Here is a 24328-nt window from a genome sequence, read left to right as displayed (position 1 = left end):
CTGCAACGGCATTGATCATAACACAAATGATTTCCTCTCGACCCCACAGGGTATCAGGAACGCGCGCGGAAGTACAAGATTAAGTGATGACATACGCTTCGTACATTTTACTCTACGTATACTACAAATCAGGACGAAACTTTACAAATTGTTGTTTCTAAAAAAAACAATTTGGCCCATAGAGTAACGTCATCGCACAAAAATTCAGCAGCGTCAAAAATCTAGCCGGAAAACACAGATACATATTTCAGACAATCAGGGACAAAAGTAGTTGACACACTTGTTTAAAACGGGTGCTTTTAGCAAACATTTAATTCATCTATTATTTCATTCTTTTTAAACGCCGTAAATCCCCTCACCCCCCGAATCAATGTTGTCTGAAGTAAAGAAAAGACTTTGAGGGTCCAAAATTCAACATTGATTTTGGGGGGGAAGGGGTTGGGGTAGACAGGGGAATGGGATAAGTATATCCACTATGCAAAAAGGGGCCATTTTACGGAAGTGTGCCAACACTTTTGTCCCTCATTGTCTGAATGCAAAATTGTGCTACTGCACACAAGTTGAGCCGTGCATGACACTGATTTTAACTGAAATTAAAGAAATCAAAGACATAATTATGTTATTGGTGGTGGGGGTGACATTGACTTATTCACGACCGAATTATAGGGCCAATTGGAATTACGTGATGACGTAATAAAAGGGCTGCGATATCCAGAATTAACGTCGATATGGTTTACAAGCTAAAAACTAACGCTGAAACTCGCGCACATGTACAACTTTTGATGAATTTCAAGGGTACGCGTACTGAAAATGTTTTTAATAAAGTGAATATTTCTCGTTCTTCACTTTATCCGATGGTTAAGGCGCAAACAATCACGGGTAGGGTAAGGATTGACACGTAGTGGGGATAGTCACTGGCCGGCCACGGAAATATGGAGCGTTAGTGCGGAGCGGCCGTCACTGCGTTCAATATCGAAACTACGGAAAAGTGAAGGTAAATTCATGGCCAATTCAATAAAAAACTAAGGACAGCGTAGCAAACATTGCAAGTGTCCACGAAAACAATTACTTTCAATCCCACCTCGTGACACCATGAGTGACATGATAACGCAACGCAAATAGCGTGACATGAGCGCATATGTCTGTGTATTTGGACTGTATTTCTCAAGCGAAACCCTGTGTTTTTGTCTATTGTCGGCAGAGAAAATGAAAAGAGAGCTTTGAAACGTGAACTGGTATTTGACTCTCAAAGAAAACGACAGCTCAAACTGAGGAAAACACTGCTTCCTTCATGTTACAACGGTTAACCACGTTTCGGAAAACGAAAAGTAAAATGAGTCTGTTATGACCTCTTAATGTCCATATGTATTCTCGTGGTTAACCGTTGAAACTCCTTATTTGCACCACATCGCTGGAATTTTTCTTGCCAAGAATACGTATTGCGAAGTGCTTTCTACATAGCGGAATCTTCTTTTGCCTTTCGTGAGGAATTAGCGCATAAAAAAGGAAAATTTTCCAGCGCACGGCCGTCATTGATCACATGTTATCCCGCTTTCCTTGTCATCAAGTGAACTTCTGGGCAAAAGTAATTGCTGTTTTGGCGATGACGCAAACTGGTGTGTCTATCTTGAAAACAATTTCTTTGGTATTCTGTGATTTACGAGCTGGGAAATGGAATAGTTGTCCATCCAACATCAATAAAAAAATTATGCCACTGAATAAATGGCAGGCGGTCATCTAAAATCATTGCAAAAGTACATTCCAAAACCTGGTCTAACCTGTTCGACGCCTACCTACGCTAAAGGTTTGGATCACTTAGGTTTGAAAAGGTCTCCAAAAAAACACACATCTATATATAGGACATAGCACAAACGGCTGGCCCATCATTTATGAGGTTCATAACCTGTATATTGTTCACGTCCTTTCACTAATGGCACAAGTCAATGTCAAAAATAATGCATGTCCCCTCAGTTACTCTGCAGTACTTCATTCGCTTAAGTTAATCATTTACCAGAACAATTTCCATTGCACCTTAGTGTTTCCATCCTTTTTCCACTATTGATAATACTTGTGAAAACATTACATCCGCTGCAACGGCATTGATCATAACACAAATGATTTCCTCTCGACCCCACAGGGTATCAGGAACGCGCGCGGAAGTACAAGATTAAGTGATGACATACGCTTCGTACATTTTACTCTACGTATACTACAAATCAGGACGAAACTTTACAAATTGTTGTTTCTAAAAAAAACAATTTGGCCCATAGAGTAACGTCATCGCACAAAAATTCAGCAGCGTCAAAAATCTAGCCGGAAAACACAGATACATATTTCAGACAATCAGGGACAAAAGTAGTTGACACACTTGTTTAAAACGGGTGCTTTTAGCAAACATTTAATTCATCTATTATTTCATTCTTTTTAAACGCCGTAAATCCCCTCACCCCCCGAATCAATGTTGTCTGAAGTAAAGAAAAGACTTTGAGGGTCCAAAATTCAACATTGATTTTGGGGGGGAAGGGGTTGGGGTAGACAGGGGAATGGGATAAGTATATCCACTATGCAAAAAGGGGCCATTTTACGGAAGTGTGCCAACACTTTTGTCCCTCATTGTCTGAATGCAAAATTGTGCTACTGCACACAAGTTGAGCCGTGCATGACACTGATTTTAACTGAAATTAAAGAAATCAAAGACATAATTATGTTATTGGTGGTGGGGGTGACATTGACTTATTCACGACCGAATTATAGGGCCAATTGGAATTACGTGATGACGTAATAAAAGGGCTGCGATATCCAGAATTAACGTCGATATGGTTTACAAGCTAAAAACTAACGCTGAAACTCGCGCACATGTACAACTTTTGATGAATTTCAAGGGTACGCGTACTGAAAATGTTTTTAATAAAGTGAATATTTCTCGTTCTTCACTTTATCCGATGGTTAAGGCGCAAACAATCACGGGTAGGGTAAGGATTGACACGTAGTGGGGATAGTCACTGGCCGGCCACGGAAATATGGAGCGTTAGTGCGGAGCGGCCGTCACTGCGTTCAATATCGAAACTACGGAAAAGTGAAGGTAAATTCATGGCCAATTCAATAAAAAACTAAGGACAGCGTAGCAAACATTGCAAGTGTCCACGAAAACAATTACTTTCAATCCCACCTCGTGACACCATGAGTGACATGATAACGCAACGCAAATAGCGTGACATGAGCGCATATGTCTGTGTATTTGGACTGTATTTCTCAAGCGAAACCCTGTGTTTTTGTCTATTGTCGGCAGAGAAAATGAAAAGAGAGCTTTGAAACGTGAACTGGTATTTGACTCTCAAAGAAAACGACAGCTCAAACTGAGGAAAACACTGCTTCCTTCATGTTACAACGGTTAACCACGTTTCGGAAAACGAAAAGTAAAATGAGTCTGTTATGACCTCTTAATGTCCATATGTATTCTCGTGGTTAACCGTTGAAACTCCTTATTTGCACCACATCGCTGGAATTTTTCTTGCCAAGAATACGTATTGCGAAGTGCTTTCTACATAGCGGAATCTTCTTTTGCCTTTCGTGAGGAATTAGCGCATAAAAAAGGAAAATTTTCCAGCGCACGGCCGTCATTGATCACATGTTATCCCGCTTTCCTTGTCATCAAGTGAACTTCTGGGCAAAAGTAATTGCTGTTTTGGCGATGACGCAAACTGGTGTGTCTATCTTGAAAACAATTTCTTTGGTATTCTGTGATTTACGAGCTGGGAAATGGAATAGTTGTCCATCCAACATCAATAAAAAAATTATGCCACTGAATAAATGGCAGGCGGTCATCTAAAATCATTGCAAAAGTACATTCCAAAACCTGGTCTAACCTGTTCGACGCCTACCTACGCTAAAGGTTTGGATCACTTAGGTTTGAAAAGGTCTCCAAAAAAACACACATCTATATATAGGACATAGCACAAACGGCTGGCCCATCATTTATGAGGTTCATAACCTGTATATTGTTCACGTCCTTTCACTAATGGCACAAGTCAATGTCAAAAATAATGCATGTCCCCTCAGTTACTCTGCAGTACTTCATTCGCTTAAGTTAATCATTTACCAGAACAATTTCCATTGCACCTTAGTGTTTCCATCCTTTTTCCACTATTGATAATACTTGTGAAAACATTACATCCGCTGCAACGGCATTGATCATAACACAAATGATTTCCTCTCGACCCCACAGGGTATCAGGAACGCGCGCGGAAGTACAAGATTAAGTGATGACATACGCTTCGTACATTTTACTCTACGTATACTACAAATCAGGACGAAACTTTACAAATTGTTGTTTCTAAAAAAAACAATTTGGCCCATAGAGTAACGTCATCGCACAAAAATTCAGCAGCGTCAAAAATCTAGCCGGAAAACACAGATACATATTTCAGACAATCAGGGACAAAAGTAGTTGACACACTTGTTTAAAACGGGTGCTTTTAGCAAACATTTAATTCATCTATTATTTCATTCTTTTTAAACGCCGTAAATCCCCTCACCCCCCGAATCAATGTTGTCTGAAGTAAAGAAAAGACTTTGAGGGTCCAAAATTCAACATTGATTTTGGGGGGGAAGGGGTTGGGGTAGACAGGGGAATGGGATAAGTATATCCACTATGCAAAAAGGGGCCATTTTACGGAAGTGTGCCAACACTTTTGTCCCTCATTGTCTGAATGCAAAATTGTGCTACTGCACACAAGTTGAGCCGTGCATGACACTGATTTTAACTGAAATTAAAGAAATCAAAGACATAATTATGTTATTGGTGGTGGGGGTGACATTGACTTATTCACGACCGAATTATAGGGCCAATTGGAATTACGTGATGACGTAATAAAAGGGCTGCGATATCCAGAATTAACGTCGATATGGTTTACAAGCTAAAAACTAACGCTGAAACTCGCGCACATGTACAACTTTTGATGAATTTCAAGGGTACGCGTACTGAAAATGTTTTTAATAAAGTGAATATTTCTCGTTCTTCACTTTATCCGATGGTTAAGGCGCAAACAATCACGGGTAGGGTAAGGATTGACACGTAGTGGGGATAGTCACTGGCCGGCCACGGAAATATGGAGCGTTAGTGCGGAGCGGCCGTCACTGCGTTCAATATCGAAACTACGGAAAAGTGAAGGTAAATTCATGGCCAATTCAATAAAAAACTAAGGACAGCGTAGCAAACATTGCAAGTGTCCACGAAAACAATTACTTTCAATCCCACCTCGTGACACCATGAGTGACATGATAACGCAACGCAAATAGCGTGACATGAGCGCATATGTCTGTGTATTTGGACTGTATTTCTCAAGCGAAACCCTGTGTTTTTGTCTATTGTCGGCAGAGAAAATGAAAAGAGAGCTTTGAAACGTGAACTGGTATTTGACTCTCAAAGAAAACGACAGCTCAAACTGAGGAAAACACTGCTTCCTTCATGTTACAACGGTTAACCACGTTTCGGAAAACGAAAAGTAAAATGAGTCTGTTATGACCTCTTAATGTCCATATGTATTCTCGTGGTTAACCGTTGAAACTCCTTATTTGCACCACATCGCTGGAATTTTTCTTGCCAAGAATACGTATTGCGAAGTGCTTTCTACATAGCGGAATCTTCTTTTGCCTTTCGTGAGGAATTAGCGCATAAAAAAGGAAAATTTTCCAGCGCACGGCCGTCATTGATCACATGTTATCCCGCTTTCCTTGTCATCAAGTGAACTTCTGGGCAAAAGTAATTGCTGTTTTGGCGATGACGCAAACTGGTGTGTCTATCTTGAAAACAATTTCTTTGGTATTCTGTGATTTACGAGCTGGGAAATGGAATAGTTGTCCATCCAACATCAATAAAAAAATTATGCCACTGAATAAATGGCAGGCGGTCATCTAAAATCATTGCAAAAGTACATTCCAAAACCTGGTCTAACCTGTTCGACGCCTACCTACGCTAAAGGTTTGGATCACTTAGGTTTGAAAAGGTCTCCAAAAAAACACACATCTATATATAGGACATAGCACAAACGGCTGGCCCATCATTTATGAGGTTCATAACCTGTATATTGTTCACGTCCTTTCACTAATGGCACAAGTCAATGTCAAAAATAATGCATGTCCCCTCAGTTACTCTGCAGTACTTCATTCGCTTAAGTTAATCATTTACCAGAACAATTTCCATTGCACCTTAGTGTTTCCATCCTTTTTCCACTATTGATAATACTTGTGAAAACATTACATCCGCTGCAACGGCATTGATCATAACACAAATGATTTCCTCTCGACCCCACAGGGTATCAGGAACGCGCGCGGAAGTACAAGATTAAGTGATGACATACGCTTCGTACATTTTACTCTACGTATACTACAAATCAGGACGAAACTTTACAAATTGTTGTTTCTAAAAAAAACAATTTGGCCCATAGAGTAACGTCATCGCACAAAAATTCAGCAGCGTCAAAAATCTAGCCGGAAAACACAGATACATATTTCAGACAATCAGGGACAAAAGTAGTTGACACACTTGTTTAAAACGGGTGCTTTTAGCAAACATTTAATTCATCTATTATTTCATTCTTTTTAAACGCCGTAAATCCCCTCACCCCCCGAATCAATGTTGTCTGAAGTAAAGAAAAGACTTTGAGGGTCCAAAATTCAACATTGATTTTGGGGGGGAAGGGGTTGGGGTAGACAGGGGAATGGGATAAGTATATCCACTATGCAAAAAGGGGCCATTTTACGGAAGTGTGCCAACACTTTTGTCCCTCATTGTCTGAATGCAAAATTGTGCTACTGCACACAAGTTGAGCCGTGCATGACACTGATTTTAACTGAAATTAAAGAAATCAAAGACATAATTATGTTATTGGTGGTGGGGGTGACATTGACTTATTCACGACCGAATTATAGGGCCAATTGGAATTACGTGATGACGTAATAAAAGGGCTGCGATATCCAGAATTAACGTCGATATGGTTTACAAGCTAAAAACTAACGCTGAAACTCGCGCACATGTACAACTTTTGATGAATTTCAAGGGTACGCGTACTGAAAATGTTTTTAATAAAGTGAATATTTCTCGTTCTTCACTTTATCCGATGGTTAAGGCGCAAACAATCACGGGTAGGGTAAGGATTGACACGTAGTGGGGATAGTCACTGGCCGGCCACGGAAATATGGAGCGTTAGTGCGGAGCGGCCGTCACTGCGTTCAATATCGAAACTACGGAAAAGTGAAGGTAAATTCATGGCCAATTCAATAAAAAACTAAGGACAGCGTAGCAAACATTGCAAGTGTCCACGAAAACAATTACTTTCAATCCCACCTCGTGACACCATGAGTGACATGATAACGCAACGCAAATAGCGTGACATGAGCGCATATGTCTGTGTATTTGGACTGTATTTCTCAAGCGAAACCCTGTGTTTTTGTCTATTGTCGGCAGAGAAAATGAAAAGAGAGCTTTGAAACGTGAACTGGTATTTGACTCTCAAAGAAAACGACAGCTCAAACTGAGGAAAACACTGCTTCCTTCATGTTACAACGGTTAACCACGTTTCGGAAAACGAAAAGTAAAATGAGTCTGTTATGACCTCTTAATGTCCATATGTATTCTCGTGGTTAACCGTTGAAACTCCTTATTTGCACCACATCGCTGGAATTTTTCTTGCCAAGAATACGTATTGCGAAGTGCTTTCTACATAGCGGAATCTTCTTTTGCCTTTCGTGAGGAATTAGCGCATAAAAAAGGAAAATTTTCCAGCGCACGGCCGTCATTGATCACATGTTATCCCGCTTTCCTTGTCATCAAGTGAACTTCTGGGCAAAAGTAATTGCTGTTTTGGCGATGACGCAAACTGGTGTGTCTATCTTGAAAACAATTTCTTTGGTATTCTGTGATTTACGAGCTGGGAAATGGAATAGTTGTCCATCCAACATCAATAAAAAAATTATGCCACTGAATAAATGGCAGGCGGTCATCTAAAATCATTGCAAAAGTACATTCCAAAACCTGGTCTAACCTGTTCGACGCCTACCTACGCTAAAGGTTTGGATCACTTAGGTTTGAAAAGGTCTCCAAAAAAACACACATCTATATATAGGACATAGCACAAACGGCTGGCCCATCATTTATGAGGTTCATAACCTGTATATTGTTCACGTCCTTTCACTAATGGCACAAGTCAATGTCAAAAATAATGCATGTCCCCTCAGTTACTCTGCAGTACTTCATTCGCTTAAGTTAATCATTTACCAGAACAATTTCCATTGCACCTTAGTGTTTCCATCCTTTTTCCACTATTGATAATACTTGTGAAAACATTACATCCGCTGCAACGGCATTGATCATAACACAAATGATTTCCTCTCGACCCCACAGGGTATCAGGAACGCGCGCGGAAGTACAAGATTAAGTGATGACATACGCTTCGTACATTTTACTCTACGTATACTACAAATCAGGACGAAACTTTACAAATTGTTGTTTCTAAAAAAAACAATTTGGCCCATAGAGTAACGTCATCGCACAAAAATTCAGCAGCGTCAAAAATCTAGCCGGAAAACACAGATACATATTTCAGACAATCAGGGACAAAAGTAGTTGACACACTTGTTTAAAACGGGTGCTTTTAGCAAACATTTAATTCATCTATTATTTCATTCTTTTTAAACGCCGTAAATCCCCTCACCCCCCGAATCAATGTTGTCTGAAGTAAAGAAAAGACTTTGAGGGTCCAAAATTCAACATTGATTTTGGGGGGGAAGGGGTTGGGGTAGACAGGAGAATGGGTAAGTATATCCACTATGCAAAAAGGGGCCATTTTACGGAAGTGTGCCAACACTTTTGTCCCTCATTGTGGGTTCCAGTCTTTGCCGGTGGAACTTCGATTCCGGATTCCAATCGTTAGTGGGATTTCAGATTTCTCGAGCGGTATTCCCGATTCCAAAGCCCAGGATTCCAGATTCCACAAGCAAAAATTTCCCGGATTTCGGAATCCAGACTCCCTTACATGGAACGACTAGGAAATGTGGTCCAGGGCCCGGTTGCATAAAACGTTCGTAACAACTACGGGTACACGTACGTGCACTCGTAACTTAAGTCAGTTACATGAAATCACTTAAGTGGTCCACTTAGGGAATTCACTTAAGTGGTTGCACTTACGATTTTCGTAAGTGTTCACTTAAGTGTCGTTTATAGAATAGAAGCTGCGGGTGTTGCATAAAACTTTTTTTACGGGAAAAATAGCACGTAAATTTACGGGACCTATGTAGGTCCCGTATCGTTACTGCTTTTACAAAATTTAGCGAGATCTTTTACTGAGAAGTGAAAAAAAGTCTTCACCTAATTCGTTCTAAGGCGCTTTGTTAACCTCTGATGTACACTTTTGTGAAAAAAGAAGAAGAACTATCATTTTCAGTAGATATTGAAGAAAAATAACGTTTGCATGCAAATTTCATTATTTGAGAGGCTTAAGAGTGTTCGAAACGACTTTTAACTTTCTTTACACTCACCGATGGTTAGCTTTAAAAAAAAAGAGTGAATCATTAATAAAGTACTATATCAAGGTTACGTGTCCCCTTAAGTGAGCCCGTAAGTTACCACGTAAAACAGAAACTTGCGAGAGTGCTAAGTGCGTTCCATGCAACACCCGTAAGTGTACCCATCACTCTTTTTCTTTTTTTTAAAGCTAACCATCGGTGAGTGTAAAGAAAGTTTTAAGTCGTTTCGAACACTTTTGAGCCTCTCAAAAAAATGAAATTTGCATCCAGACGTTATTTTTCTTCAATATCTACTGAAAATGATAGTTCTTCTTTTTTCACAACGTCGGCTTTAAAGTGTACATCAGAGGTTAACAAAGCGCATTAGAACGAATAACGTGAAGACAAATACTCTTTTTCACTTCTCAGTAAAAGATCTCGTTAAGTTTAATAAAAACAGTAAATTGTTCCCGTAAATTTACGTGCTATTTTTCCCGTTAAAAAGGTTTTATGCAACACCCGCAATTTCTGTTGTATAAACGACACTTTAGTGAACACTTACAAAAATCGTAAGTGCAACCACTTAAGTGAACTCCCTAAGTGGACAACTTAAGTAATTTAATGCAACTGACTTAAGTTACGAGTGCACGTACGCGTACGCGTACCCGTAGTTGTTACGGGCGTTTTATGCAACCGGGCCCAGCGCCCTTACTACTGCGCCTAAACGTCACCATTTGTACAAACCTTTATTTGGTTCTAGTCTAGGTTTAAGGATTAATCATTTTTAAAAGCGCTACTATCCACGATACAAATTCTCTCTAGAATAATCGCTAAACATTTCGTTACTGAATTAACCTAGAGAATTCATTTAAAGACCAAGTATTGTATATTTCTAGGTAATCGTTTTGTGTATTGGTTCTTGCGAAAGTGGTCACCTATTCAAACTGTTAAAATTTAATGCTCATGGCTTTACAGATTGTAGTACGGCGTCGGTTTGCTAGCGAAAGATAGCAGAGCTTAAAAAATAATAATAAAATAAAGTCGGAAAGTTTCAGTGATAGAAATAGGGTTCTCTTCTAAGGAAAACTGCTATAAAAAAGACGAAATACAAGAGGTTTCATAATTACTCGTGGCGATTGTGGTTTTTAGTTTGCGTTGCCATAACAACATCCTGCGATTGGCAGTTACCACGTAAAACAGTAACTTACGAGAGTGCTAAGTGTGTTCCATGCAACACCCGTAAGTGTACCCATAACGGATTCGTAAGTGACCTACTTAAGTGAGCACTTAAGTGCAGGTTTTATGCAACCGGGCCCAGGTCTTAGTTAATGTAGCTAACGCAAACAAGAGCATCTGATTTCACTGATTGTTTTTTAGAAGAGGTTAATAACTCTGAATTGAATTCAGTCTTCTAGCTGTTAATCTACAAGGTTTTGAAATACAAGTTCGCTGAATTTTTATCAGACATCAGCTAACTACAAATATATTCGACGATCGTGTCGATGCAGCCGTAATGACATATCCTCCATTAAGAACAACAAACAACATGTTTTACATCACTTAGCAAGGATCTCATTTACATGTCCAGCTGGATTTATTCAACTTCCGTGTAGAGATTTTACATGGTTTATAAACAACTGAAGGTTTTATATGTAGAAATGGAGGCAAGATTCAAGACTAACTTTTACTTCACAATCGAAAATATCAAACAATCAAGCCTCCATGCGCCATCACCTCTCGTAAGCGACCACCTCCAATAAGCGACCATCTATCTAATACACTAAAATTTTCCCAGTCAAGTTAATGTCGTTTATGTCACTTCTCAGTAAAAGATCTCGTCAACTTAAGTAAAAACAGTAACGATACGGGACCTACATGGGTCCCGTAAATTTACGTGCTATTTTTCCCGTAAAAAACGTTTTATGCAACACCCGCAATTTCTGTTGCATAAACGACACTTAAGTGAACACTTATGCAAATCGTAAGGGCACCCACTTAAGTGAACTTCCTAAGTGGAGCACTTAAGTGATTTCATGCAACTGACTTAAGTTAGAGTGCATGTACGTATACCCGTAGTTGTTACGGACGTTTTATGCAACCGGGCCCAGAGTAGCATAAAGGGAAAGTCTTAGTGTCGAGGGCATCGCCAACATTAGGAGGGTGTCATTTTTTATTTAAATAAAATGTCGTTTTTCCAGCCCAGGCTGAATACATTTTTTTCCGATTTTAGGCGGAAAATATCTTAAATTATAGCTTATGCCGTTAAAACATAATTGTGTCTTGTTAACAGAGTTTTTAACACGCAAAACTATATCTTTTTCAAAATTTCAGCCTTGGGTTTATTTCTTAAAGCAAAATTTCGCAAATTTCAGACTCTATACTGATTCTTCAAAATATGTTGTTACTGAAAATAAAATATAATAATAATAATAATAATAATAATAATAATAATAATAATAATAATAATAATAATAATAGTAATAATAATAATAATAATCCATGATTTAACCAAATGTGTTTAAGCGAACTATCGAACGCTTTTTAATGGAGAAAACTGTATTTCAGTGGAGAGATTAAGTTTGAACCAGTCTGCCTCATAAACTTAATCGGATCATCCAAATTTCTGTTTAACGAACTGAAGAAGCATGACTGGGCATTGGAAGCTGGCAGTTCGCAGGTGTAACATTTCACTAGCGTTAATTTTACAAATAGAAATAACTAAGGTGTCTTTTAGATACATATAGTTCCAGAGAACTCACTCTCTTGTTTTGTTTTGTTTTGTTTTTTTCTTTCGTATTGGAAGTAAAGAGAATTCTGAGTGCCTCCCCCCTTCCAGAATTCGATCATCCAAAGCCCATAACATTGTAGCTATGGAGAGAAATTAGAACAATATCTACACAGTGTTCCCATGAAACGGAGAAGGCAGCGTGGTTGGGTGGTTAAACTGGACATGTAATGGGGAGGCCCCGAGTTCAAGTACCATGCACTCTGTCCACTTGCTTGATTGTTCTCGTTAGTCCAGTGTTTAAATGCTTAACCCAATTTTTTTTTTAAGTAGCCAAATGGTTCGCCTCCTACCAGTTGGGATTCTTAACCATGTTACGTTTCCTTTGAATTAGCATTTGTTTCATTAACCCTGCATGAAAAGCCCGATAAGGGGAGAGGATTATTGAGCATTTATTCTTAAAAACTCTCTCACTGTCAGAGGGAATGATGGAGTTTTGTAACCTGCGGACAAAATTCTGTGAAGTTACCATTCAAATGAAACCTCCCTGCCTTTACTTTCACACGGTGCTATTCGTATTTTCAGCATTTTACAAAACAAAATTTGGAAATTCTTGTCGCCTTTTGCCACATTTGGCAGCAAAAGGGTTATAGAACGAAACACTTTTCATCATTTAGACGTTTGACTCACCGGAATAAAGAAGTGATGAAACTCTTTGCTGGCGTTGAACTTGTCTGAGTTGTTATACTTGTCCGATGACAGGAGTTCGCACAGAAGTTTGCCGTTGACGTCAGGGAAGGCAGCCACGTTGTACGAAAAACAGGATGGAATTTCTAGACAGGCGTAGCCACAATCGTTTTCGTCTTGAATAAGATTCCGTCCAATACTTGTGATATTCAGGTAGGAAAATTGATCGATCATGAAGTTGACATAAAACATGCCACCAATCGATCCTTGGCTGAAAGCTTTTCAAGAGAAACGAGGACACAAAGATGTAAGCTTGAGGAATGAGCTCGAAATATGTTCCAAATGAACTTGGCTATTAAAAATGTAGTGTGCAATACAAGGTAACGTTTTACCTCTAGAATGACTTGGAAAAGCAGCAAAGATCCCCATTGCGAAGACATAGCATCTGGGAAGTACTGGAAAGCCTACCATCCTTGTTAGAGTTGCGGCTCTTTACCTTGATTAGCCTTCTTAAAAGATTTGTCCTTTGTTGAAAAAGCCTTCAGTTGTTTAGGTCTAAATGTAGTTGTTAGCCTTCGGCTTACTGTCAAAACAGACTATTAAAAGCACTGCAATTCGATGTTTCAGTGATTCGTTGACAAATAAATTATGTCACCCGTCGCTGATTCGCTACAACAGTACCACTTTTTATAAGCAAGAGATTGCCCTAAGTCAATAACTCCAACCACGTAGCTATTGTCATTTAATACTAATATCAGTGTTTACGCAAATATTTTCCCATACACTACCTATAAAAACAGTTCTTTCTTTATCTGCCCCCGTATTTTAATGACGTTAATTTCGTGAGCAAAGATATTTGTGAGAATTTTTGAAGTATACTTTGTTGCTAAGTAATATCATTTTATTTTGTTACTTCTCACCCGACGCACGGCAACTGAACGTAAAAGAAAACGAATAAAAAAAAGAGAAAGGATTGAGTGAAAGTTGACAAAATAAATAAATAAATAAATAATTGAAAGAAGAAGATCGGCTGGATGGTTTGATGGCCGTGGACGGATAAACGGCTTGCCCAGAGAAACAAAATGGATATTAACGTTAAAAAACACTCGCTTACGCAAAAGAGAGATGATGATGATGATAATAATGATAATAATAATAATAATAATAATAATAATAATACCAATAATAATAATAATAATAATAATAATAATAATAATGATAATAATTGCACTACTAAAAAATGATGATGATAACAATAATAATAATGATCATCATTATCATCATCAAAGGATGCTGTATTCAAATTAAGCAAGGATGTATTCAAATTAAGGATCAAGAGAGTATTATAAAGCAGGAAAAATACACATATATGTTGTAGTAAATTTTTATCTCTGTTAATTTTCATTTTTCCATTGTTTTGGGGTATGGTTATGTATGCTAATGAATTTGAAACAAAGGAAAAATAAAAATAAACTGATATAAATGTAATAATGATAGTTATTGTACTACTAACAAAATGATGATGATAACAATAATGACCATCATCATCAAAGGATGCTGAATTCAAATTAACCCATTCCCTCCTGGAGATTTTGCCGAAAAACGCGTTTTGAAGCTAGTCGAGTAGTTTTCTGGTCACTGTCGTGCTATAAAGAGCTAAAACTTACCACAAACCGGTTTACAGGCCATGGCCTTTTGATCCAGATGCAAAATATCAGCTTGCGAAGTTTGGGCATGCGCAGAAAGCGATAGTGACACAGCAGTCTTGACTTTTACTTTTCGCTTTCTCTCCTCCCCTCTTTTTTCGCTTTTCTTGCCTCATTTTTTTTTCTCTTGCTGGGCATTTAGTAGGCTTCATTTTGGTGGGAATAGTTTTTAGGAAAGCTTTTAGGATCTTAGGATTAGGTGAAAGGAAAGGTAGGTGGGCAATGGAACAAAATTTTCATAGAGATTTTCAGGTCAATGTTACATGGTTTTTTGCCTCTTTCTCCGGCGTCCTTGACTGAATTGTGCTCATTCTGGTATGGTTTGAAAGATCTCTTCACTCTGCACAAGTTAGCGGACAAAGTTGTCCTTGACCATTAAAACTGATGACGTCACAAAGGGTAGAAAGGACGTGGATCCGCACGGGCGGTTACGGGCGGTTCAGGGGCGAATGGGTTGAGCACAACACAAGAGAGGAGTATAAAGCAGGAAAAATACACACATATGTTGTAGTAAATTTTTTATCTTAGTTAATTTTTATTTTTCCATTGTTTTGGGGTATGGTAATGTATGCTAATGAATTTGTAACAAATAAAAAATAAAAATTAACTGAAATAACAAAAATTAGCTGCAACAGATATAATACTTCAAACAGCATTGAGCAGTATAAACATCTAAAACAAAATGAAACAGTAGCCATTGAACCACCCATTACTCACAGTCATCTATTTTTCTGTAAGATCGTAAGAACAGAGCACTTAACGTTAAGTGCGGCTAGCATTGGTTTCAAATATTTCATTAAGTACCTTTATAAGCCTGATAGTAATACATCGAAACGTACATGTATACTTATACATAATTACTTGAAAGAGAAAACTCGCAAGAAAAAAGAAAGTGTTCTAATCAGTTAACATTGGCTGTCTCCGTCTTAAATTTAACGTATTTATGCCTTTTGACGGATGCTTAAATAAATAAAACACACCACTGTACTTGCTTAAAATCTTTTTTCGTTGGGCTCGGTCGACGTCTTGCCGATGTCGCTCAAAAAAGCCGACCTTTGGGCAATTCTGCACTGTATATTGTATTCAAACAAAATGACTCTTCTAAATAAGATAAGTGTATTTAAAGATGTAATATAGATTGAATGCTGGAATCCGGAGGCCTATTGTTGGCTTTCACAAGACGTCACTAGAATTCAAACTGCAAAACTATAAAACCTACGGAGATTTTACTTTCACGATGTATTAGAGCAGCTGAAAACTAATTTTCATTCAAATTTTCGCTTCGAAAGGGTTCTTGGTTTTGCGATAGAGTACGCTTGAATTTCGAAGCTTTTCCGTGACGTGGCATTTACATGACGGCCAAGAGAGTTGTCATATAGGTTAAAAAAAATGACTTATTTCAGGGAATTTTGCTATCTAAACAGTTTATGTATTAGAAAAAGTATTACTTTAATGTTTATAAGTTCCTCGAAGAATAAATTCACGCTTTTGTAGCAAAACTCGGTAACAGATGTTTCTGTTGGTTTCCGTCCGCCAAGTTGGTGCTTAACTGGATGAGCAATCATGGCGTCTCCATACAAATCGCTATAAATTTGGGTAAAACATTTCTTCGGATATCTCGCATACGAAGCATTCCGATGACCTGAGTCTTGGCGGGGGTCTTTGCATATTTACCTCCTTTCATTTCCCAGATTCTGGACTTTATCTATTGAACGGTTTTGATTTTTTATTTTGATCTATTTTGAATGGCGTGACACTGAAAACCAGCAATACGGGGATGTGCCGCTGGAATTTCGCTAATATTTCATTGTCGTAAAATCTCATTTCGGAGCAGATCTTCAAGAAAACTTTTTCCTACGCGGTATAACTCACAATGACTTGAAATTAATTTTCCTGATAAGTATAAATGGCGTTTTTTTCCAATGATATAAAAATTTATCTGAGGCTTTCATTCACTGCTAGGAAAAAGTCCGCTAAACTTTGAGAAAATCACGCATTGACTTGTCAACAAACGAAGGTATTCAAATTACGCTCTTCGTTATCAAAGCCAAAATTTCACACAAACCTTAGCTTTTAGCTCTATTTTAGATCTAAAAGACAGTACAGTAAGCTTACATTATAGAGCCAGCGGCGAAAAATTGGTTTTTCCCCCTGTTTTCGTTTCAAATTGCCATCTGGTCAGTGTTATTACCTATAACAATGGTGGGTACTTCATATATTCAAGAAAAGGCTAAAATTCGAAAAAAAGCGGGATTTTGGACGGAATTCATGCCATGTCAGACATTGCCCCAGAAAATTCTTTTCCAGCTTAGAGAATTTGCTCAGTAGAAAAAAACTTTGCCGATAAGTGGTCAACGTCACCAGCAGGTAAATCCAAAATTTCTAGGTTACCTTTGTTTACTGAGGACAAGAACATGTCACTGAAAGTTTTCCTGGTCGTGTTTTCACTTTTTGGCTCTTTTCCGAAACTCTCAATTTCTTCTCAGCTGTTTCCGTAAACTCGTTCGTCACCAGATAACGCTGTGGCTTCACGGTTTTGTCTTATGAGATTAAGGCTTGAGCCGTATTCCGGATTCCTAAATCCAGGATTCCAGATTCCATAAACAAAATTTTCACGGATTCCGGAATCCGGATTCCCTTACATGGGGCGACCCCCGATTGCAATAATTCGTTTTCACTATACAAGAAATAGTTAAATTTGATTACTTACCCGGTACAGTGCATCCATAGAGCTCCAGTCTAAGACACAGAACTTTGGGCGTTAACCTTGTATACACCACAAAAGGATCTTTTGGGTAAATACGAATGGAGCGTGTTCTTATCGGTGAGCTCAGCTTGTTCCTCTGGGCTCTTCTCGCATTCTCGTCACCAGGTAACCCCTACATTAGGAGTATATAGAGATTTACATTGAGTCAAATCCGCGTATTTCCCCTTACCAAGCATTATAGACAAAATTATATACACGTTCTGGGCAGGAGCCCATTTCTTGAAACTTTGGGCCCGGAATCAAATATTCAAATCAAACTCTAAAGAATACAAGCGCAGGTCCTAACCAACAATCAAGTCCTTTTGAGTACTCCTGCCATTTACAATTACATGTATGACTAAAAAAGGAGGAACAGCGAGATATGTCCAAGTTTGCATGCAGTAGCAAAAATTGTGAAAAATTGGAGAAATCGCAGTTTTTGCTAAAATTTATTAAGACAAGTGTTAGAGGAGGTAGAAGGGTGCCCAGCAAAAACTGCAATTTCTGTGATTTCTCCAAAAATTGTGAAAAATTGGAGAAATCGCACTTTTTGCTGAATTTAATTAAGACAAGTGTTAGAGGAGGTGGAAGGGTGCCCAGCAAAAACTGCCATTTCTGCAGTTTCCGCGATTCTCCAAAAATTTTCGAAAAAATTAGAGAAATCACAGAGTTTGCTAAAATTACTAAATTCAAGTGGTAAATGAGGTATAAGAAGGGTGCCCAGCAAACACTACGATATCTGCAATTTCTGCGATTTCTCCAAAAATTGTGAAAAGCTGGAGAAATCACAATTTTTGCTAAAATTACTAAATTCAAGTGGTAAAGGACATAGAGAGGTGCCTAACAAAAACTGTGATTTGATTTCTCCGATTTCTCCAAAAATTGGGAAATCTTTGAGTTGGTGATGTTTTAAGTATGATTTCCATGTATGAAATAAACTTGATGGTTTTCCTGTATCGATTCATTCTTCATGGCATAAGACCAATAGCAGAAATAGTTGGGATGTTTTCGACTGACTTATACGTCCTGAGAAGAAAATAAGGAATACTTGCCATGATCCATGGTAGGCAATCTGTCTTTTTTGTTATCGTCCAAGCACAAAGGTTGACAGGGTTTTGTCAATGAGGTATTAGGGAAATACTTGTTACTGTATGATTCAACATTGCATCCTCTATTCATTGTTGACTAATCCTGACTATATCCCATACGAATTCCTGCATCCATAAGAGAAATTTTACTCTCTCCTCTTTAGATTTGTAGACCATTGTTTCCTTCTTCTCGGAGTTCACCATCAGCTTTGCCTCTCCTTTTCCTTTACCAAGTTGCTTTCTAAAGCCACCAAAATCTTCGAACTGGTCGAAGAGATGAGATAATCTTCTCAGGCTTGAAACTGTTATAGTCACTGAACCTGGTGTATCTTCAGCCTCTATCCCAACTCTTGTCAGACCAAGAATTTCCTTGTTCAAGAGATCAAAGACCTCATAAGGCATGGGAAGGTCGAAGAAAACCATCCACAGATGTACTATGCTCATTTTTGGACTAAGACGGCGAATAATCGCGGTCTTTGCGCGGACCATGCTGCAAAGGACATATCTCGTCGATCCTGTAGTAATTGGTGCGCTCACGAAGCTCGCCAAAATTCCCTTTCACAACTGACTCAGCCAGCTTATTCAGTTCAAGGAATGTCTTGCCTAAATCCTTTAGGGTAGTTGCGTTCCAAATTCCCCGCTGAAATTTGGATTTCTCTCGCTTCAGTGCATCTTTTATGGAAATTTAGTTCACCTTCGGTAGCTTCACATTGATCCGCCATCTTGAATTTTGCTAAACTAAACCCCAGGTCGCACTCGGCCAAAATGAAAGCTGATGAGCGACGCTGTCCAAATGGGAGTTTCAACTGACATTTCGGCAATACTGTCTTCTTGAGGTTACAAAAATAGTCTCGTTTAGTCTTGTACCCTGAAGAAGGTAACACTACCGAAACGTCGGTTAAAACTCTTTTGAACAGCGTCGATTTTACAATTTTCAAATAAACATTAATTTGCTACGTTGCGCAGGGAATTTAATATTTATTTCACAAAATGAAAGTTGGCCACATTCCAAGCGTTGCCGAAATTTTAAAATGGACTAATAACCTTGCAAATAACCTTGAAAGGAAACATGTGTTTAAATGCACATGCTAATTTCTGCTGATGCACAAGTAACACCTAAAGGGTATGTTGCAGAAAACACAGAAGCGTAAAATCGAAGAATCTCGTTTCACAGTACTTTGTAAACAATAGACCTTGTCACGGTTTTCGACGCCATCTTGACGAGCAGGCAGACGCGTTAGAAATTACAGTGTTTGTATGAGAATCTAATGTCGACTAATTTCCGTAGAACGGCTGTTCTGAAAAAAATATGATTTGTAAACTAAAGCTTCACTCCTAAGGATTCTACTGAAAAAAATTGAGGGCGTTACATGCGCTAGAAGACCTAGAACCACTTTTTTAAATTTTCTATGAGGGTCTCAACGGGGTTAATCGATAGGCGTAAAACGGCCAAAAATTTAGTCGATAGCCGTAAAAATTGAAAAATTTTCACGGTTAGCCGTAAATAGGGTAAAAAAGAGTTAACCGTAAGAGAAATTGTTCCCAGATTTGTTAATTTTAAGGAAGGTGCTAAACTCACTTATGCATGGTTGTGTTTTTTATTTCCCGGCTACTTTGACTCCGTACGCACGTTAGGCCAAGCGCCTTTTAGGTGTTGACCTAGACCTAGGCTCCATTTCCGCCGCTCCCTCGAAATACTAGTGAAACAACACGCAGAGATGTCACTGTTTATAAAACACGTTGCCGATAAACAACAATTCCCCGTAACAATTCCCTGTCAGTTTTCTCTGACGCTACGGTAGACATTGCCATACCTAGTCCCTGTACGGCGTCTTCCCAAGCAATCTCGTTCAAGGCATTTCCCTGGCGTATCTGAGAAAAAAGAAAGACTCGCTCGGACCACGTGACCCGAAACGCATTAGCCGCGCGGAATAATGAGGCCTATGGACATCGTTCTGTACAGTCCTTTTTTATCATTAAAAATACTGAACACGGGAATTTTGCCATTGGCCGCTCTCATACTATAGCAAGAAATGGATTATCTGTCTGAGACTAGCCTGTGTAAAGTCGCCCCCTACCTCACAGACACCCCTTCTCCGATTTTTTTTGAGGTGGGGTTGTTGGGGGGGTGGGGGGCGTCTGTACACAGGCTATCTGAAATGAATAATCCATCTTCAAACTGTCCGTTAAAATTGACGGATAAAGTCAGGCGGATTGTTCAATCAAAATTAAAACCATATCCATTTTCAAATTAAGACGTATTAACTATTTGACGCGAATTCTCAAACGGATAGCGCGTCTCACACGAATAATTCGTCTCTACTGTGAAAACGGCCATTTCTGTTATAACTGAATGTCGCGCCCCGGCCTTAAGTTGGGCGTTCGCGTGTCTGCTTTTGCTTTTTACACAGATTTTTTTTAAATTGACTATTGGCATTTCTATGCGTAAAATAATATCAGAAGTGAAATACTTTATGAAAAGTATGATCTATCAAATGTTAAAATTTTTCAAAAGAAAAGCTTATTTCATCCCGAGATGATCTTAAGACCTTTATTTTTGCCAAAAGGTCTAGATAGCAGCAACAATATAGATAGCACAGAGGAGTATACGCAAACTTGTTAACCGGTTATGTAAACCTATTGATTTAAGGTTAGTCTTTACTACTTTCAAAGTCAGGAATCTTTTTAATGTGAAAGATTCTGTCCCTGAGGGGCTACGCACGCGTGTGGTCTATAAATTTTCGTGTGCAAGTTGTAATGTTTGTTATGTTGGTGAAACCAGCCGACACTTCTCCACACGAGTGCGCGAGCACTTATAATTACTTTCAGACAGGTCTTCGAACGTTTTTAAACATCTGCAGAGTTCAGAGTTTTGTAGAGCATCCTGCACACCGGATTGCTTCGAGATCCTGGACTCTGCGGCCACTAAGTACCAAGTAAAGCTTAAGGAATCCATGTTTATAAAATGGGAGAAGCCCGATCTCAACCAGCAGGTGAAACACATTAACCTGACTCTCTCCCTGTAAAAAACTAAGCGTCACTCATTTAATTTTTTTGTGCGTAAACGCAAAGTAACGAACTTTGTAAGATCGCGCGCTTTAAATTCAACGGCAATTTCAAAATATGTAACACTGAAGATGACGGATGTACCGTCGAAACATGTCTGGAACATTAAAGAAAGTTGTTATGTTTATACGACCTTTATTTTACTTTTGAAGATAGAAAAAAATCAAGTCTATTTATATTTAGCTCTTTGAAACAAAAGAAATTAACTTTTAACTTTTTTGTTAACCGTAACTGAAAAAAATTAACCGATAGCCGTAAAAAAGCCAAAATTTTAGCCGATAACCGTAACAGGAACAACCCCATTGAGACCCTCTTCTATACATTTGTCTGTAAGAAAGTTCCGCGAAAAATAACAGACAAATATATGGAAAATCTAAAGCAAGCCTCTGGAGAAATTTAAGCACAGTTAAGCCCCAAAAATTTTTCAGTACAATCCTTTGTTTTGTAGCCGATTGCTAGAAAGAAGGATTTGATTAGTATGTTTTTAGACGCTCTTGTTAGCGGTTTTGTAAACATTCTGGTCTACTCAAACAAATAAGAGAATAATTTTGAAACCGCAAGATAGATTTTTTTTAAATTGAGATTATCGAGATTAACAGTCATTTTATATGACCTTTGAGTTCCAAAATAATTGATATCTTGTAAGGCAGTAAAATAAGGGCTACAATTCAGAGGGGGGCGTAAGGGTTTGCGGTATTGCGGTATTGGGTTATTTTTGGTGCGGTGTTGCGGTAATTTTTGTTTCAAAGTACGGTATTGCGGTTTCCAGAGTCCAAGCGGGTGCGGTAAGTTTAAATTTTATGTCGCGGTAGGCGGTGAAAAAGTCGTTGCGTCGCGGTGATCTGCTTCTTTTTCATGACAAGAGGATACAAATCCTAAAAGGTCTCCCTAGCTAGCCTGCGTGACCTGCGTGTCTTCCTATAGTTGCACAGTCGAGGATCGTATATTGCGCAAACAGTCCAGACAAATCGTATGGCTTGTAATCTCAGTTAATACTTTATATGATTAACGACATTGACTTTTTTTATCCAATGATACGTAAACATGTCGCGTTATTTATAACCTCATGGACCTTGTGGAAATAGTCAGCTTGGTTAACCTCCTTAACAATCTTACTGCCACTTTCGTGCCGGTCGTCAAACAATGGCGAGGGATCCAGAGGGTCAACTAAGTGATCAGTCAGATATTCCAGCAAATAGTGAGGTCAGTGAGGTCGTTATAAATTGCGTATGGTCTAAAAATTATTACTCGTCCTTCTCGTTGTGCATGCAGGAATATGGAATGTACTAGTATTCAGTGTGTGCTTAGCCTACGTAGCATGGGGGCCCGGGGGGCGGGGATTCTTCCTTATAAGAGGCTAACGGGGATGTGCCGCTGGATGGGGTCGCATTTCCCATTGGTAACTGCGGGTTCGGTATTTGGCTAAATTGTGATGCGGTATTGCGGTATTCTCGCGCTACCATGTGCGGTATTGCGGTATTCGTACCCCCCTTACGCCCCCCTCAATTCACTAATTTCGCGTTTACAAGTGAGAGTTATTCAGGGGTATTGTCTCCAAGTTTCATATTTTCGTGGACAACAATAGCCAACATTTCTGCGTATTTCAAATGCTTTGTTAGTTACTGCTGTTCACGTGAAAATGAAACTTGGAGACAATACCCTTTAAATAATGAGGCTCTTACGAAATTTGCGACAAAAAATTAGAACTACTAGGAGGTGAAAATTCGTTGAAAGCGCTTCGTTTTCTACAGACTAACGGCCGAATATCAAGATGGGCCAGTTTTACAGTGCATTTCTGACCATAAAATATCTCGATATATTTCACGAAAATTGAGGCAGCTATTGGAGGAAATCGCTCCCGTAAACGGTTTTGCCCCCAATTACTGCCGATGGCGCTAAAAAGACCCGACAGAATAATAAAGGACTATGTATGTATGTATGAGTTCCCAGTGCTGAGAAATACGGCTGCAAGAAAAATAGGTAATTATGGCGTCATTTCGTTGCTATGACAACTCCGATGTCTCTAACGCTGATCATAACAAATTTTCGTAATACAGCTGGGGTGGTGATTTTTCCAAATCTTTGTTAATGGCGGCGTAGTTTATGCTCAAACTTGGGAGATATTCACTCTTGAAAACCCTTCAACCTTCACCATTAAAATGCCAAGCCACCTTAAATTAACCGCTAACAGGAAGTCCCCTTTGGCTTTTTGCCTGTTGTACTTGATCCATGGAATGGAATCATAGACTGTTTTTATGCAACCTTATGAGTGCCAAAAATGAAAACATCACTCGTGACTAAGATGAAACGTAAATACAGTTAATAGCTACGTCACGTATAAGGTTGAAAAAAAATGCAACAAAAAGATGGGGTCACCGTGCTTCCTTCCTCCCCGCTCCTTATCCTAAGTGATTTTAACTGAGTTGCTTGCGAAATGTTCAAAGTGTTATGTTAAAGGCAATTGTCGCTTATGTAACTCAGCTTTGAACATCCACCTGACTGTCCTTGTTTGTACGTCGGTAGCTCAAAATATAGTCACCATAGTCGTAATCTCACCATCCGGACAAATGCGATTCTTTCTCAGCAAATCAGGAGGACATTGGAACTATCACAAGTAGTCTTTCTGTAAAGCGTTTACCACAGGTGGCAAAAGCTGGAGATATATGTCCATATCGGCATTGTAGCGAAACCTTCAAACTATATAAGGATTTGTATGGAGACTAAAAGCGATTGTTTCTGGAACCTACAACGCAGGTCAAAACGTCTTAGGACACTTAAGGAATTGAGGCGCGAAATTATTATAATCGTA

At 38.9% G+C, this 24328-nt stretch overlaps 2 protein-coding genes across 2 annotated transcripts in view; one reads left to right on the top strand and one right to left on the bottom strand.

Moving 5' to 3' along the window:
- Positions 1 to 13919, bottom strand: part of LOC140930238 (uncharacterized) — a 32625-nt gene extending 18706 nt beyond the window's left edge. The window contains exons 1-2 of the mRNA XM_073379907.1: positions 13306 to 13919; positions 12917 to 13191 (exon numbers count right to left, since the gene is read on the bottom strand). Coding sequence (XP_073236008.1) covers positions 12917 to 13191; positions 13306 to 13384 — 354 coding nt within the window. The 5' untranslated portion in view covers positions 13385 to 13919. The remainder of the gene's footprint in view (positions 1 to 12916; positions 13192 to 13305) is intronic.
- Positions 1 to 24328, top strand: part of LOC140930242 (sperm microtubule associated protein 1-like) — a 182946-nt gene that overhangs the window by 40522 nt on the left and 118096 nt on the right. The gene's annotated exons all lie outside the window — the stretch shown is intronic.

Source organism: Porites lutea, chromosome 3 (genome assembly GCF_958299795.1).
Source record: "Porites lutea chromosome 3, jaPorLute2.1, whole genome shotgun sequence".
NCBI lineage: Eukaryota > Metazoa > Cnidaria > Anthozoa > Scleractinia > Poritidae > Porites > Porites lutea.
The sequence above is the reverse complement of the archived record's forward strand: the minus strand, read 5'-3'. Positions and strand labels throughout refer to the sequence as shown.